This window comes from Strigops habroptila, chromosome 16 (genome assembly GCF_004027225.2).
Source record: "Strigops habroptila isolate Jane chromosome 16, bStrHab1.2.pri, whole genome shotgun sequence".
Classification (NCBI taxonomy): domain Eukaryota; kingdom Metazoa; phylum Chordata; class Aves; order Psittaciformes; family Psittacidae; genus Strigops; species Strigops habroptila.
The window spans coordinates 3883118-3899571 of NC_044292.2; the positions used below are offsets into that span (position 1 = coordinate 3883118).

Below are 16454 nucleotides of genomic sequence, written 5' to 3' on the forward strand. Positions count from 1 at the left end.
GACAGACACACTTTGAAAACAGATTGGGCAAAGGGAAGGCGGGGGGGCGAGGGAGCAAGGGGGGGGCCGTGGGCTGGGTGGCGGTGGGAGGGGGCAGCGGGAGGAGGAGGAGGTGGTGGGGAGCCGGAGCCTCTCCGGTTGGTTAGCGGTGCCGTGGTGAAGGATCACTGTCCATCCCAAGGACGCTTGCCATAATTAAGAGAGGCTTTCGGTCCAGAAAGTGCAGATTCAGGTTTTAATACACAAAATTATTTCAGGAGCACTGAATCGGAAAGTCGTTTGTTATGACCTTCCTGAGAGGCCTGGAGCAGGGCATGTTGGAGGCGCGGCGGCTGAGCCAGCTGAGTTATGGCATATTTGTGTTTTTATAGTGCGGAGGGGAGGGGGGAAGGGGGGAAGAAGGTTAAACAGTATTTACAGCTCAGTTGTTTTCAGAAAGGAAAGAGAAATAGAGTTCATGAAAAGATGCGAGTGGAAGAGAGAGGGAGAGGGAGAGATCCCCTGCCCGGCACACACACTCCGCTGGGACGCCAGCTCCAATGAGACACTCACCGGTGCTCTTTTTGCCTTAAGGTGTGAGGTGCAGCTGGGCTGGGGGTAAAGAGGGGCTCTGTGGTGGGATGGGGAGCGTGTCTGTCCCTGCTGCCGAGTCTGGCTGCAGTGTCCGGCTGGGAGCCCACTGTCTCCTCACTCCAAGCTGCAGAATAAACCGCTCCTGGCATGCGGGCTTGAGCTGAAAGCGTGTGTGAGTGTGTGAGTGCATGCAGGGTGCTCTGCCTGTGCGTGTCTGCATGTGGGCTGTGTGTCTGTGGGTGCTCAGTGCATTCGGGGCTGAGCAGAGGTGGGTGCGTGCGGGTGCGCGCCTCTAGGGAGGTGCAGTCGCTGTGCACCCGTGTGTACCGTGGTGTGCGGGTGTAGTACTTGGAACAGGCACAGGTACACGGATGTTTGTGTGCATTAGCATGTGTTCTGTGTGCAGACTGTTCCATGAGCACATGCACAGGCATACAGTTGTGTGTGTTTGTGTGCTGGGTCATGCGTGCCTCTGCATGTGGTAGTGTTCCTGCACAGCCTTGTTTTTGTACACGTGTGTGTTCACAATCAGTGCTAGTGCTAGCGGATGGATGGGCTCAGAAGGACAGGAGAGGTGAGAAGATGAGCCTTAATGACCAGAAGAGAGAGCAGCAAAAGGCAAGACAGGGAATTAGTGTGGTGTGAGCACTGGGAAGCGAGGGGTGAGTGTCCCCACAGCCCGGCTTCTCTCCCATGCAGCTCTGCCAGGACTGCTGAGTTGACAAGCTCAGGGATATCCCAGTGCTTTCACACCAGAGCTCAGCTCTCTTCTGGCCAGCCTGTGAGCCTTTTCCACACAAACAGGATGGACAAGTGTTTGTCCCAGCCATGTTGCACAGTATTTGCAGGTGCCAGGCATCTCCAGGGATTAAAGAGCCCTCGAACTCCCAGTGCTGCATGTGAAGGGTGCTCTTTGGGTTCAGAAAAGACTCCCAGCCCCACTTGGGGATTATAGAAACCCCTAAGAAATCCAAGTGTCCCTTTTGCATACCAAGCCCAGAGCATTTTACCTGCTCATATACGGCTCAGGCAGTGGTCGAGGGCTGTGGGGAGGATGTAAAACAAGCTGCAAGGCTGAGATGCTTGAGTTTGCCCTCTGTCATGCAGCTCTTGCTGAGGTCTCCTTTCCCTCATGTGGGGTAACACACTGATTTACTTTGCAGGACCTTGAAAGACCACAGTAATGAACTTTTCCTGTCCCTGTGTTTCTTAGTGATGCAACAAGCACTCAGGCTCCGAACGCCCATTTAGCTCCTGACTTCCCACTGCAATTAATTAGGAGTCTGCATTCTTTGTTGGATCTGAGCTTAATAGTGCTGAAAGGGATTGCAAATTGCTCTTAAACCACCTACCAACTACCACCAGGGTTTGGAGGGACCCTTGTTTAGAAGGTGGCTCACTTAACCCCTGCCCTCAATTAGGGATGACTGAGCCCAGCCTGAAGCCAGGGAGCTGCTCTCCACTGACTTTGGGTCATGGTGGGTTTGGATTCTCTGTAGAGTAACTCATTAAAGATAGTCACCAAGAGGAACTGATGAAACTTTGAGCAATTCCCTTCTGAAACTGTGTCCTTTTAGAAACCCATTGTCTCTCCCAGGTCCTTTTAATTCCCCAACGTCGGTGCTTACAGCTAAGCCTGGTTCTCTCTCTACCACTTCAGTGTTTCTCTGCCCCATCTCCTTCATCATTTACAAAGGGGTCTGTGCATGCATTTCAAAGAGGCTCACATCTTGGCCTCCTCTTCATTCCTGGGGAGCTGGATCCCATGACAGAACCTCTTCCAGAGGCTTTCCCAGCCCTTTTTGCTCTCCACCACCCCTTCCATCCCTCTCTCCGCATCCACCCTGTCCTCCTGACACAGCACCTGCAGTGTGCATGTGTGTCTACAGGAGGTGAAGTTCGGCACCGTGTTTGCATTTAGTTGCCCTGACAACATGTCTGGCTTCATAGGGAGTTTTTCAAGGGCCACAGCCAGCCTGCAGGGACCCGATGGTGATGAGCTATTACTCTTCACTCTCCCTTTTGCGTCTTTCCCCTTGGTTTTCTTCACAACCTGTGGGGAGATTGATGGCAGGATTGTGATGTAGATGTTAGCAGTTCTGCTTGATTTATAGAGTTACTTAGGCTGAGTGAGGCCACTTAGGCTCCTCTGGATAGTAAACCTTTTAACTGGACTAAAAGAATTAATAATAAATAAATAAATAGGGCAAGGAGGAGAAACTGGATCAGAAAAGCCGATCCTCTTGGCTTTATGTTATCTGAAAGAAAGACTCTGAAGACAGAAGGCTCCCCAGGAGCAGCGAGACCCTGCTCACTGCATTAGGCTGGAGCTCTGAGAGCAGGTTTTCATGGGACCAAGAGGAGGAAACTGTTGAAATGTCTCATCCTGCACTGACAGATGAACTAGAAAATTGGCTGCGAGACACAAGGAACTTTTGAGCTCCAAACTGTCCTGAATCACTGCTTTTCCTCTGCTGTTACTTGAATTGCAGTAGCACCTAAAATTGCGAACGAGGTACTGGGCCTGCTAAGCTAGGCAAGAAACCTTTGACCATCTGACAGAAGCCAGCAGGTTAAGGGCAAAATGGGAGCCTGAGTGATGTTATTTGCCCAAAGAAAAGAAGCAGGTCAGCAGCAGAGCAGGGGGGAGAACCAAAGTTCCTGATTCCCATTACTCGTTTTTTTCCCCCTCTTCTTTCCATACTGCTCGTTTTGTTAATTCTGGAAGTTTCCTGTCTTACTGCTGTGCAGAAAGAGGGGCTTATTTCTTGTCCTTTGGAGGGTCAGGGTGTGTGAGTGGAGAGCAGGGCAAGGGAAGGGCAGAGGCAAGGAGCTTTGTCTGGGCACTCGGGGGTGAGCAGCAGAGCCTTGGCGGCTCTCAGAGTAAGGAGGGGTGGACAAGATCAAAGCACATTTAGGATCATTTTTGCGATCTGCTCAGGAAAAGGTTCAGACGTGCGTTACTAAAGAGCTGTGAAGAAGGATTAGTCCTGTCCTTGCTCGCGGTTGAAGCACTTTCCCCACCAGCTGTGCCAAATGCCTGTGAAGAGCTGGTGGAGCGGCAGCAGAGCAGGTCAGCGGCAGGTGAGGAGGCAGCATGGAGGCTGTCGTGGGGCAGGGTGAGCAGGATGGGGTCCATGCAGGCTGGGGTGGTGCAGAGGAGGTGTCAGAGATGGGAGATGCCGCTGCGGCAGCGGAGGAGGCGCAGTGCCGGTGTCCGTCCTGCTCTGCTGCCTGCAGCCGGGCTCTGCTCTCCAGCGGGGACTCTGCGGACTCTGGAGGACTTTGAGTTGCAGCCCATTGCACCATTGCAGCAGGAGAGGCTGTGCCTGGGCTGTGCTAGGGCCAGCTCACTCCTAGTGTGAGGTCTGTGCTGCCTTTCTCTCCCTGGCCAGTGATATATGGCATAAATTAGGCCTCTGAAGGGGGATACTGCATCCTTAAGAAGAAATATGTCCTCATTTTTCTTAAACACCGTTTGCACTGAGTGAAATGTTTAGAAGGGACGCTGAGGGATAACTTTATTTCTTACTAGGGAGTTCAGAGCCGTTCAGTTAAACCCATAAAACACTGGGAGTAGGGAAGCTGACAGCCTGCCCGTGCATTAGAAAAGCCATTACTCATCTAGGGGAAATTCATCCCATGTTGGAGCTTGGCGTTACCAATGGGGTGGTCCAGGGGAGGACACAGGATCATCTCCCTTGGCCATCTGAGGGGTCAGTAGGATGCTCAGAGGTGGAAAAGGCTCAGTAAGAATGCAGCACAGTGACAGAGTGCTGATATGGAGGTCTCAAAGCACTGAGCAAACATCCAGCCCACAGGGTGGGTAATCATTCTTATTCCTCCTCCTCTGCATGGGGAAACTAAGGCATGGAAACCTGGGGAGACTAATGGTGACATCATGACTGGAAACCAGGCTGGAAGCCAGTGCTCCTGGCTTTTAACCTCCAGCTTTAGTCTCTAAAACCAAATTTGTTTCCAGAGCAAGAGTGGACGTCAGGAGCCCTGACCCCCTGCTTCATGTTTACTGCCAGGTCATGTTCCCATGGTGGATCAGGAGTCCTGGCTCCACTTTCATTGCTCCAACGTTCAACCCTTTCTTCCCAATGGGATTTAGAGAATCCACTGGAAGATGAAGGCAAGGTCTTGTAGGTGGTGTTAACAGCAATTCCTGTCTCGAATGGTGGTCGGTGGTGCAGTGGGCTGTGTTACAGGTATGGCTGGTTGACCTTCGGCTCTCACACAGGTACGGCTCTGCACTCGTCAGTGCAGGCTGTGGTTTTTCCCCCAGTGGACACAGGGCCGCAGGCACCCAGTGTCACAGCAGACAAGGCATCAGCCACCAGGAGGGTAGTGACTTTCTGTTTGATATTTTATTTTGGAGGCTTGACACCAAAAGATTTAATATTTGTTTGAAATGAGAAACAGTTCTCAAATGAATTTGGAGAGCCCGGGAATTAATGTCAGCCCCCCCCCCAAACACCCCTCCTCCCCGTCAGCTCAGCCCCCCCCCCTTTCAATTTCTGAAGCCTGCTGATTTGAATATTTATAAATATCAGTAAATTATTTATTGTAGCAATCTGCTGTGCCATTTCACCAATCGCCGTTAACACTTTAGGGCTCGCTCTTCAGGAGGACGCGGCTGGAGGAAATGGGCACCTGGGGGCTGGGAGCACGCTCTGGGGAAGGCAGAGCCACCCTGGCTATGACACCAGGAGGGGTTCCCTCTGCATGAGGTACAGGAAAAGTTGGGGGTGTCTGCAGGAGGGGATGGGGACCCTCTGTGCCCTGTACTAGGGGACACTGCAGGGGGATGCGGGGAGAGGCTGTGGATGGAAGGGGAGGCTTGTGTTAGCGAGGCAGGGCAGCGAGGATGGGCTGTTTGCTGCAGCACCCTTGCAGGCTTTGCCCTGTGCTGTGCAGGGACCTCGCTCTGGCTTAGAGCCCTCTTTGCTTGTAGTTTCTGTTCCCTTGAGGAGGAAAATTCCTCTTGGTTTCTCCTTTCCCTTTCCCTCCTTCCGTAATTACCCTTCTGTGCTGAAAATACACACCATTCAGAGATGATGTGGCTATTTTCTCTTGAGGGGACGGGGGGACTGCCCGTGTTCATGAGCTGTTCTCCTGGAGAAGCCCCAGCAGCAGCCCCAGAGCCCCGGCGTGTTCTCAGGATACGTTCTGTCATTCACTGCCCAGTGCTGGTTTCTGTACACTGCCCCTCACTGTCACCAGAAAATCACAGCTTAACTCTGCAGCTGAGAAGGCTGAGCAAAGGGAAGCAGAAAGGGAACTGGTACCGATCTCTGCTCCTTTGGGTCAACCCTGACCCAGGCTGTGGGAGCTGGAAATAGGGAGCAAAGTGGCCCCTTGTGCGGCTGGAGGTGTCAGCGTGGCCGGCAGGAGAAGGTCAAGCAGTGCTGCGTGCAGGCAGGCTGCACTCTTGACATGAACACCAGAGCAGAGCGCCCAGCTTTTCCTCCACGGTTTATGCATGGGGTGTGTGGGGAGATCCCTCAGGGCTATGGGAAGGCAGGGAGTGTGTAAGGACACCCTGGCTGCTCGCTTCATTTCTCCTCCCACGTCTTTGATTCTCCTTCTCCTCCCTGCCCAGTGCTGAGCTGGAGCCTGTCAGGTCCGACTCTCGCAGCGAGGGCTTCCCCGGCTTCACGCGGACGCGCACAGGCGGGATCCATGCTTGCAGGGCAGAGGAGGTTGTTAAAGTGCCTTTGTGAACTCCCCAAGGTCAGCCAGAAGAGACGGCATCCGCTAATCCAAGGTCATTTCCTGGGCTAAAAGCAATAAAATGTTTTATTGATAAACTGAAGAGGGGAAAATACACACTAAATCCACTCTCATGCATTGTGGGCCTTACCCGGGCTGTTGCTGTCTTTGCCTTTGCCCTGGCCCTGCCTGGGATAATGCACAAGGCTTTGTGCTGGAAGGGAAATGTTTTCTGGAAGGGGCTGAGCATTTGGCTGCCTTCCCTGCCTCCTCCTGGCGTGTGGCTGGGCACAACCAGGGCCTTGCTTTGGGGAAGCCAATGCCCCAGCAGCCGCCTTCTGTGAGGGTTTGGCTCTGTCCTAAGCTCCAAACCTTTGGCTCAAGTGTGAAGAGGCTTCAGCAGCATCCTCAACCAGCGAGCCATGCTGCCCTCCCTGTTTGGGGCTCCCGGGCAGAGTGGAGTCGCTCTAGTCAAGCTTGCACCAGAGTGGTTAAAAGAGAAAAGGACTGTGCAGCATGTCAGCCCTCCTTCCTCCCCCTCCCCGCCCCAAATAACACCGTTAATAATTAATCGAATGAGAGCTTGCAGCTCCTGGAAAGCTGGCACTGGGACCTCCCTCTTGAACGGAGCTGCTCAGCTGGGCTTAAAACTCTTCAATAGGAATATGAAAGCTCCATCTGTTCGACGTACCCGGCCCTCTGAAGTGACAGCGCACCGTCTCTCCCCAGCCAGCACCCCTCTCCCTGCAGCACCGGCCCTCCTGCCCCTCTTCTCCTTTCCCTCTTCTCCTGCCCCTCCTTTCCTGCCCCTTCTCAGCCCCATCCCATCTATCAGGGTCCCCCCCTGTACCTCCAGCTCTTCCCACACCACTAAGCTCCTGCACCAGCAAGCAGCCAGGTCCCCTTCTCCTACACCATGCCAGCTGGTTCATCCAGCTTCCACATGCCCCTCATACAGCCAGGACCCTTTCTCCCCTCTATCAGGGTGTGTTTCTTCACTGACCCCAAGCCAAAGCCAGACTTTGGTTCTCTTTTCCTTTTCCTGCAAAGCCAGACCTTCTCTTCACAGCAATGTTTGCCCCTTGCCTGGGATGCCCTATTTCTGTCCATGCTGCAAAGCCCTTCATTCCCACACATGCTGTGTCCCTCTCAGTCCCCATTCTCTCTTGGGGGGAGGCAGAGCTAAGCCGTGCCCACCTTGGCAGCACCCCACTGTGGAGTTCATGGCTGAGGAGGTGTGCTTCAGGAACTGCATAGAAGGAGAGAGCCTGGAGCTGCACACAGGGCACTGCAGCACATGGGGTCCAGGGGAAGGAGGGGCAAGTGGGGACAGAGCTGGGCTTGTGGGCATCAATTTCAAGGGGGATGAGGGAGCAAAATGGTGAGGTGGGTTTTGTCCTGCTCCTTGCCAGGCCTGGTTGTGACAAGCTGTAGCTGTTCTTCAAAGAGAGGTTTGCTCTTGAGATGCCACGGGGCTGGGTGCGGAGCGGAGGGAGCCCGTGTCCCGTCACAGGGTGTGGGGAGGGGGCAAGCGGAGTAAACTCCCGGTGGCATTGTTTTCAGAGGAAGTGCTCAGTGTAAATAGAGCATGTGGGAGAGTTTGTCCTGGGCAGAGATGAAAAGTCCGTGTGACAGGCTCAGGTTATAAACAGCTTCCTCAGATTGATGCGAAATCAAAACATTTCTATTTAGACGAAGAAAATGAAGGGGGATGTTTACTTAGCCTGGAATCTTTAAACAGTGCGATGGAGACGCAGGGTGATTTGGGGTGGGGAGCTCGGCCCGGGGGAAGGGAGCCTCTGCCTGGCTTTTGGGGTCCAGCAGTCCCAACCTTGGTTAGATACAAGGGTCTCTCATTCAGCAGCTCAATTCCTCTCCCTCTGCCCAAGTGAACCAAAGACAGGTGCTCTGGTCCCCTCGTCAGCATCTCTTTGTAAGGTGAAAGCATTTGGAGGCTTCTCTTTCCCTTCTGCTTTTGAAATTGATAGGCTAAAGAAGGGGAACAGAAATGTTGCTATAAGGAGATAAAAGTAATGTCCCTCCCGTTCCATAGACAAGGAAATAAGGCAATGGAAAGATAAAATGATGTGTCCAGGCTTGCGGAGAATTGGTTGGCAGAAGCTGGGAATTCTCCTTTCCCGCAGCTACACGTGCATAGGTGGGATGGAGATACATGAGAGCCCTGGTATTGCAGAGCAAATCCCATCTCAGGAAGGTCTCTGGGAGGTTAGTTTTATAGATCTGGGAAAAGGTAAGTTTTCAGAACTTGCTTTACTTAAACTTTAGGAAAAGATTCCCAAACTGTTAAAGAGCAGCATTGCAGTGCTCAAAAAAAAGTCCCAAACACAGGAGAAGGGACATGAAAGATGTACAGGGGAAGGACAGGAGCTGGGGGGGCAGAAGCTCAGGAGGCAGAGGGGCAAATCCAGGGTGTGTGAGATGGCAGGAGGCAGGAACAGGGACGGAAGACAAGTTGCAGGCTCCCTGGAGTTGCTGCGTACGCGGCAAGTGCAGCCTCGGGAACGTCTGTTCCTCTCTTCCTTTGAATAAATATTTATATATTCATTTGCCGGCTGGTGCACACACTTGGCTGCTCACCTCCAGACCAGAATAATGGGACCTGCCCTTGCTGCAGAAAGGGGGAGGGCCGCGGGGATTTGGGCTGCCGCGTGTCTGCCTCCCAGTTATCTCCAGCTGCGAGCGGTGCTGAGCTCACCAGTTCAGCAGGGCCGGGGATGGTGGGAACGGGAATCACCGGGCAGCGCTCAGAGTGGTTCAGTGCTGACCCCGTGCCCCAGCCCCAGGCACACACCCTGGGCACCGTGCGGAAGCACCGTCCCTACCCACCCACAGCCACCGAGGCTCCGCTGGCCCTTTGCCCAAGCATACAGGCAGGAGCTGTAGGTGTCCTGGCCGGGCTCCAGTTGGAGCTCACAGCAGCCTCCCGAGATTCCCTCTGTGGTACCAGTTGCACATAGGATCGGCCTTCGCTTTCTGCCCTAAATAGAGTGGGAATGTGATGGGAAGGGAAGGTGCCAGCACACAGAGACTTTTGCAGCTTGATGGGCGTCTGCCGGTGCCCATCTGTATGCATGAGGACTGCGTGCGTGTGCGGGGGGAATGTGTGAAAGGGGAATGCGTGGGGAAACGTACGGGAATGTATTTTTGGGGAGATGGGACTTTTTAACCCGTACGTGTATGACTGCACTTGTGGCGCGTGCCAGCACATACACACAGCTCTTGAACAGCTATAATCTCTAGGTGGGGAGGTATGTGTTTGGGGGCAATGTGTGCTTTCCCTTCGTGAAGGCATGATTGCACGTAGGTGTTAGTGCCGGGGGGGTGTGCGTTTGGAAAGCAGAGGAGTACATTTTGCCTCCCTTTGTGTGGGGGGCTGATAACTTTGTTGGGGGGGTATTTTTCTTGCAATCCTTGACAGGGGAGCGTGTCTGAAGCTGTCAGGAGTTTATGCTAAGCAGCCACTCTCTGGCTCTTGGACAGCAGGTCTAAAGTTTCAGTCTGTTTGTATTGGGCTGTCATGTTATGGGATTAGGGGCTGTCATGATGGCTTCTGGATGCATTGTAGGGGGTCTGATTAATCTGGCTGTGCTTCTCTGGAGCAGCACCTCTGTGCTGGTGACAGGGAGGTGTGGGCTGAGCTGCCACGAGGGACTCCTGTGCAGTGGGGGAACCCGTTCTCACCTCTCCAGGTCTGCAGACGGTTTCTGTTTGCTCTCTGGCCCCTCTTTCAGCACGACATAGAAGTCCAAGAGCACGTTTTGGAGGGACCTCCAGCAGTGTCCCCAGAGTAACTCCAGTGCAGTGTTAGTGGCAAGCATAGCCCTGGGGCACAGAGCAGGGTCTGCCTTGGCACTGCACTGGGGGAAGAGCCTGGCTGTGTGCGCATTTGCCTTGGGACCTTTAACCCGTCTTAATCTGGGTGTCTATCAGAGGTGTCGTAAATAAAGAGGGGAATGAGACAACGCATCTGCTTTAGAATCAGGTTTTTGCTTTTATTTGCAACTGAATCTTGCTAATTGTTGGTACAATAATTATGCAAGTGACTCTGATAGGAACCATTTAGTTCAAGATTCTGCGTGACCTTGAAGTTAAGACCTTACCTTCTTCCTTTCTCCCCCCACTTTCTCTTACCCCTCCTTTACTAGCTGTCACATATGAATAAACTACATTAAAATAACAAACCCACACTAATTAGCTGATTGTGCTGGGAAGTGTGAGAGCAGAATTTCCTGTGTGAGAGCAGGCAAAGGAGCCTGATCAAATCATACCAACCCGATTTTCTCCCATACAACTGCACACCAGTATGGTGCTCCTGGTGCACAGACTTACCAGGGCTCATGTCCTCGGTACTGGTCTTTCTGGTGCATACTGGTTCTCTTCTATGAGACTATGTGTAAACCCCATTCAGTGAGTTCCTCACTGTCCCTGGGTTAAGCTTGGGAAGCTGTTCTCCCTGCTGCATATGCTTGGGTGCAATTGTGGCTGGTGTGGTTTTGGCAGCCAGCACATCTGGGATGGAGCTGGGCACCTAAAAGCAGGTGGTGCTGCAGTCTGAAGGGAGAGCAAGTCAGGCTTTTACCAGAGCTCATATCCTGCTGGAGCCAGGAGCAAAGGCTGGTCCCCACCATGTTCACTTGCCTTTTGAGCCCTGTTCAGTCCCAACATAAATATGCACCTCTTTGTTGAGGCCAGAGGCATCCTTTGGTAGCAGCAGGTTCAGAACATGCCCCTTGCTGGGCTTTCCTCACCGGGCTTCCACTCATTGCTTAGGAAACAGACGGCAGTCCCACCTTTCAAAGGATGACACTAGCCATGCCTGAAGCTCTGTTGGGTTGGGACCAGCCATTTGCTGTTTGGGTTCAAGTTGTCTGGTCCCACTAATGCCCTTCCTTGCTTCTTTCCCCTTTCTCTCTCCAGCTGAAAGAACTATATGCACTGACGCAGCCTCAGGAAAACCCACAATGGCTGCCAAGCGCAAAGGCGGCCTGAAGCTAAATGCCATCTGTGCCAAGCTGAGCCGCCAGGTCGTCTTTGACCACGGGGGAGCCGAACAGGCACGGGCGGACAAGGGCCCGCAGCGGGAGAGCAGCAACAAGGACCTGCCTCAGCCCGGGACCAAGGAGCTGGGGACAGAGTTCTCAGATGGACTCAGCCGCGTGCAGAAGATCGAGGAGGACAAAAGGAGGGAGGTGATTGAGAAGTGGGTGAACGGGGAATACAACGAGGAGCCCTTGCTGGGGCGACCGGAGGGCAAGGAATGTAAGGAGAGCGCGGAGGTGCCCCCCGAAGGGGTTTACATGGTGCAGCCCAAGGGCTGCAGCGATGAGGAAGATAACGGGGACGAGGCGGACGCTCTGAGGAGCTCGCAGGATGGCAACTTCTTGGATGACAGGGATTCAGACGGGCCGGCCTTGAAGGACGATGCTTACCGGTCCTCCAGTGGCGAGACAGGCTCCAAGCTGGGGGGAGGAACTGCCTCAGGTGAGTCCTTTGCCCCCTCCATCTCCAGCTTCAGGGTTGTGTTTCCTGTGGGACAGACAAAGCCATTGCTGTGTCTGCGTAGATACTGTCTGCATCTGGCAGCCAAGGAGGGAGGTGAAGCCTCAATCCACGTGCAGAGTCCTGGCATTCTGCTCGTGGGACCATTCTGAGTTTGCCTCTGCTCCAGCCTCCTCTTCCCAAGAGGAGCATTGGTGAGGCTGGATGTGGCTGGATAGCTCTTTCCCTGGAGAAGGAAAAGCGATCCTAGATCCCTTGGTAGAGTAGATCTTCCCCTGTAGACACCTTCACACTGTTTAGATGGAGATCGCTGCGGAGTGTGGTGTTTTCCTGGTTATCCATTTCCACATGAGGGGTGGGGGGAAAGCAGAGAGTGTCCTTGTGGCAAATCCCAGATGGATTCTGCAGCACGTCCACACGCACACTGCCAGTGCAGTGCAGTGTCACACACTCATGCCCACACATTGTCCCTCACACCACGGTAACGAACCCGAGCTGGGAGCTGACCTTGCCCCCCCCCCCCCGGCCGGGAGCGGGGAAGCGGTGCCGCCGGGGCTGGGGGCTCCGGGCGACAGGGGGCGCTGCGGCACCGGGGCGGGGCCGCACCTGAGGAGGCGGGCGCGTGCGCCCGGGCGAAGGTTCTGGAAGGAGCGGCGGGAGGCAGCGGGAGCCCCGGGGAGCGGGCGGGACGGGAGCGGACCCGACCCGACCCGCGGGGGGAGGCTGAGCCGTGCCAGAGCATGGCCAGGGGAGCAGCACGTCCCGTTTGGACCCAGCTGAGCCCCGGCTGCTGCCCTCAGCTTCTGGGCGCTGTAGTGTGTCAGTGAGCTCGGAGCGAGCTGCCCTCAGGCACTGCCTGTCTCCATCACTGATACTGTTTGCCTACCAGCCCGTTCTGGGTGTCAAATAAGAGTCCCTAACAGAGCAGTCCAGCACATAACCCATCGCAATCCCTTTTTGCTGCCATGTGTTCCCTCATCCCGCTCTGAGGGGCTGCTGCCCGCCATGGCGGTGCCTCCTTCCTGAGGCAGGTTGGGCTGGAGCTGGTGGAGCTGCGGGGTCCAAACCTTCACGTCTCCATGACTTCAGTCTGGGGTGCCAACCTGGGTGCAGTTGCAAGGTGCTCTCCCCCAGGCTGTGTGCTGATTTTCAGATAGCTCCTGCCATATTCATGTGGTTCATTCACTTATGGGGGTGCTGAGGTGCTGGCACAGAGTGTCCAGAGAAGCTGTGGCTGCCCCATCCCTGGCAGTGTTCAAGGCCAGGTTGGACACAGGGGCTTGGAGCAACCTGCTCTAGTGGAGCATGTCCCTGCCTGTGGCAGGGGGTTGGAACTGGATGAGCTTAAGGTCATTTCCAGCCCAAACTGTTTTATGATTCAGAAGCTGAATTCAGCAAGAGATGTTGGGAAAAGCCCCAGATGAATTTCTCTCATGCTTTCTGATACCCAGGCTCCACCCAGATTGATTTTGGGGTGCGTATGAGTAAGCTAAGCCTTGGTAAAGGCTTAGAGTAAATTGAATTCTCTGCATTAAGGCAGAGCAGCTCCCTCCCCTGATTTGTCACTCAGCTGGGTTGAATCTGTAATTGAAAGATCTCCCCCTAATCTGCTCCACCTGCATGCACCCCTCCCCTGATCTCAGCACTTTGTGAATCCATCAAACTTTCCTCCTTTTGTGTGCGCGCATGTTTTCCTCCTCCTGTTAATAATGCAGCCGAAACTCATCTCCGTCTGTCCGTTCCCCTTCTGGAGAGGCACATTCTCTAGTCTTCACGAGTTCAGTGGCAGCGCACATAATTATGCATATAAGATATAAACAGAGCTGTTTAATTATCCTTCGCCACATCAGTGACAGAGTAATTAACAAACATTGCAAGATCAATGAGGAAAAGTGTGACCTTCAGTTTCCTTTGATAGGAAAGCCCTTGTCGTTCCCAGACACAAGGTGATTGTGCCTGGACTCTGTTTTTAGTTTGTTTTAATCCCCCCTCCCCATTTGCAGCTTCTGTTTGCTATGAAAACTAAAAGGAGGGGAACTTAAATATAAAAAATATGTTACCAAGCTGGGGAAAATCAAAGAAACTAAGGTTTCTCACTGGGGTAGGAGTTCTCAGTAAAATGCCTTTGTAGGGCTGTATTGTCAAAGGATTATGCAAAATGTATAAGCGTTCATGGGGGGCTGCAGGCTCATTTATGTTTTAAGGCAGGTAATGGCACATGCGGCGTCCAGTTTACATATACAGCCCCATGGGATTTGACTTGCAAACAGACGTGCTGCCAGGTCTTGAACGTCTGTTTCAAGAACCCTGTTGTAAATGTCGTTCACAACATTTCCCTGGAAAGCACAAACTGAAACATCCCTTGCTTTGGAAAGGACAGAGTTCTTTGCCTCTTCTTTCTCTGTCAGCGTTCCAGAAAATGGATTTTAAGCTGTTCATCATCAGGTCCTCTCAAACCTGGTGTTACTAGGTGCAAGTTAAGCTTATTCCAATGAGATCTGGAACCGCCTATAGCAAAAAGGAGGGTGTTTTCCTGGGAGCTGGGGGGTAGCAGGAGGCAGTCAGATCAAAGAAGAGGAATACAGGTCTGCCCTCCTGGTCAGTGCGGCTTCAGGGGAGTCATTGCAGGAATGTGGTTTTGAGGGTTCTGAGTGCCTGTGCTCCCTCTGAGGACATAGAGAATACAGAGCTGGCAGTGCTCAGCAGCACTTAAAATTGAACCCATATTTCTTTGATCAGCTGGAAACTTGGTTAAAAAGCAGGAGCCACACAGGAAACCAATTCCTACATCTAACTGGCTTTCTTGGTCCGTGAGGAAAATAATCCCGATTGTATGGGGCTGAGAAGGGTTCCTGCTTCCTGGATTCCTGGTGTGTACGCACACAGCCTGCTTTATGGGACTTCAGCTACTGCTCATGTCCTCCTTTAGTCTAGTGCTAAATCCCTGCCACCTTTGTCTCCTTCCAGGGTGAGACAGTGAGGCTTGTTGTGCACCAGGCAGGAGTTTGCAGAGACTTGGTCTATGCTGTTCAATTCTCCTGCTTTGAAACAAGATGGAGAACATGCATGTATGGCATCCCTGTTCCTTTTTCTGAGCCCTCTGGAAAGAAGGGACTGAGTCGGTGCTCAGTCTTGCCTTATGTGCCTCCGTCTCTGGTACAGCTAGGAAACATGTTCAGGAGTCACAAAGCTGTTGTCTGTCAGCAGATGGTTGTCAGAAGCTGATCTGGACATGCAGATACGTTTCTTCATTCATTCACGCACCCTCTCCTGCCCACTGACTGACCCGTGCTTCTCTACACACATTTATATATAGCATTTAGATTTCCCAGTACAGTCTCTGACAGAGATCCCTTTCCACAATCTCTCACTGACGCACACATACCCAGGGAGATTTTCCTATACGGTCCCATGTTCTTTACGCTGTTACATAGTGGGCTAAAGTAGTCACCAGAAGCTTTCTGCTGTACAAGCTGTCAAAGTTCTCCTTTCTTTTCTTAGCCTCTTGGCTAAGTGTCTTAGAAAGGGAATATTGGCCCTGTTTTTGACAAGGTGGGGGTTTCTCTTCATAATTTCCTGGGGAGACTCCACTTGGGAGAACATGTATGATGACTGCCAGTTTCGATAGTCCCCAAGTCTACGTGTTTTCCCTCCCAAGCAGAATAAAGGACAGAGCCCTGGCTGGGATGTCCCATCCCCCAGTACCCAGACCTTGCACTCCATTTGGGCTGTTTTGCTTTTCCTTCCATATATAGTGTGCTGCTGCAGCCTATTTTTAGCCCCTTTTTTGCTAGCTTCGGATCCTTTGTGATACGATAGCTGCTCTGAGACACACAGATCTCTGCTCTTTGGCAATGCCCACAAATGGAGAGCAGCGGCAAGGGGAGAGGGAGCCCTTTTATTATCACAGAGAAAAGGAGAGAAAAATGCAGTGCAGGGGAGGGGAAAAAAAACCCAGGGACAATGCTTCCTGTGGCTCCAGGGCTTTGCATTTCTCATTGGGATTTGTTTCCCAGCCAGTGTCCTGCTTAACTTTTGTCTGCACATGGATATGAGGAGGGTTTTCTGTCAACTAGGTAATAATAATTACCTCTTTGCTGTTACTTGAAAAGCATATATATGAAATGAGTTTACTGGGTCTCATACCGTCTCTGTGGTGAGACAGCTCCGTCCCATAAGGTGCCTCCATTAGAAGAGCCTCAAGCCTTCTGGTTAGGTGCCTGTGCAAATTAAGTGAATGTTGTCTTGGATTTAGGAGGTGTGTTGCTGGGCTCATGCTGGGATGAGTGAAGGTGCACGTGGTAGGTAGTAGGTAGTGGGAACTGGCTACGGTTTCATCTCAAATGTGGATGAGGAAGGACTGAGCAACACTAGCAAAGCTGTTGATCAGGGAGGGTATTGTGATCATCTGCAGCCAAATTTGAGCAAAGGAAAAGCAAAATGCAAGGTGTTTTGGGGGATGAGAGGATTAAATCCAGGATAGTGAAACCTGAGCTCCAGCTCCGGCTTTGTAAAGCTCAGAAAAAGGTCTGAAAACACCCCCTTTCCATTCGTCTTGGGTTTTGATCCAATTGTTTGCACTAGTTGAGGTCGAGCCACATGGGCACCAAAGAAGGTACCTGTTGGCTGGGTTTCAGGGCAGC

General features: G+C 52.7%; 1 protein-coding gene across 2 annotated transcripts in view; it reads left to right on the top strand.

The window, feature by feature from the left end:
- CASZ1 (castor zinc finger 1) overlaps window positions 1–16454 on the top strand; it is a 163793-nt gene that overhangs the window by 104856 nt on the left and 42483 nt on the right. For both annotated transcript variants that reach the window (XM_030507634.1, XM_030507632.1), the window contains one exon: window positions 11230–11793. In XM_030507634.1, coding sequence (XP_030363494.1) covers window positions 11230–11793 — 564 coding nt within the window. The remainder of the gene's footprint in view (window positions 1–11229; window positions 11794–16454) is intronic.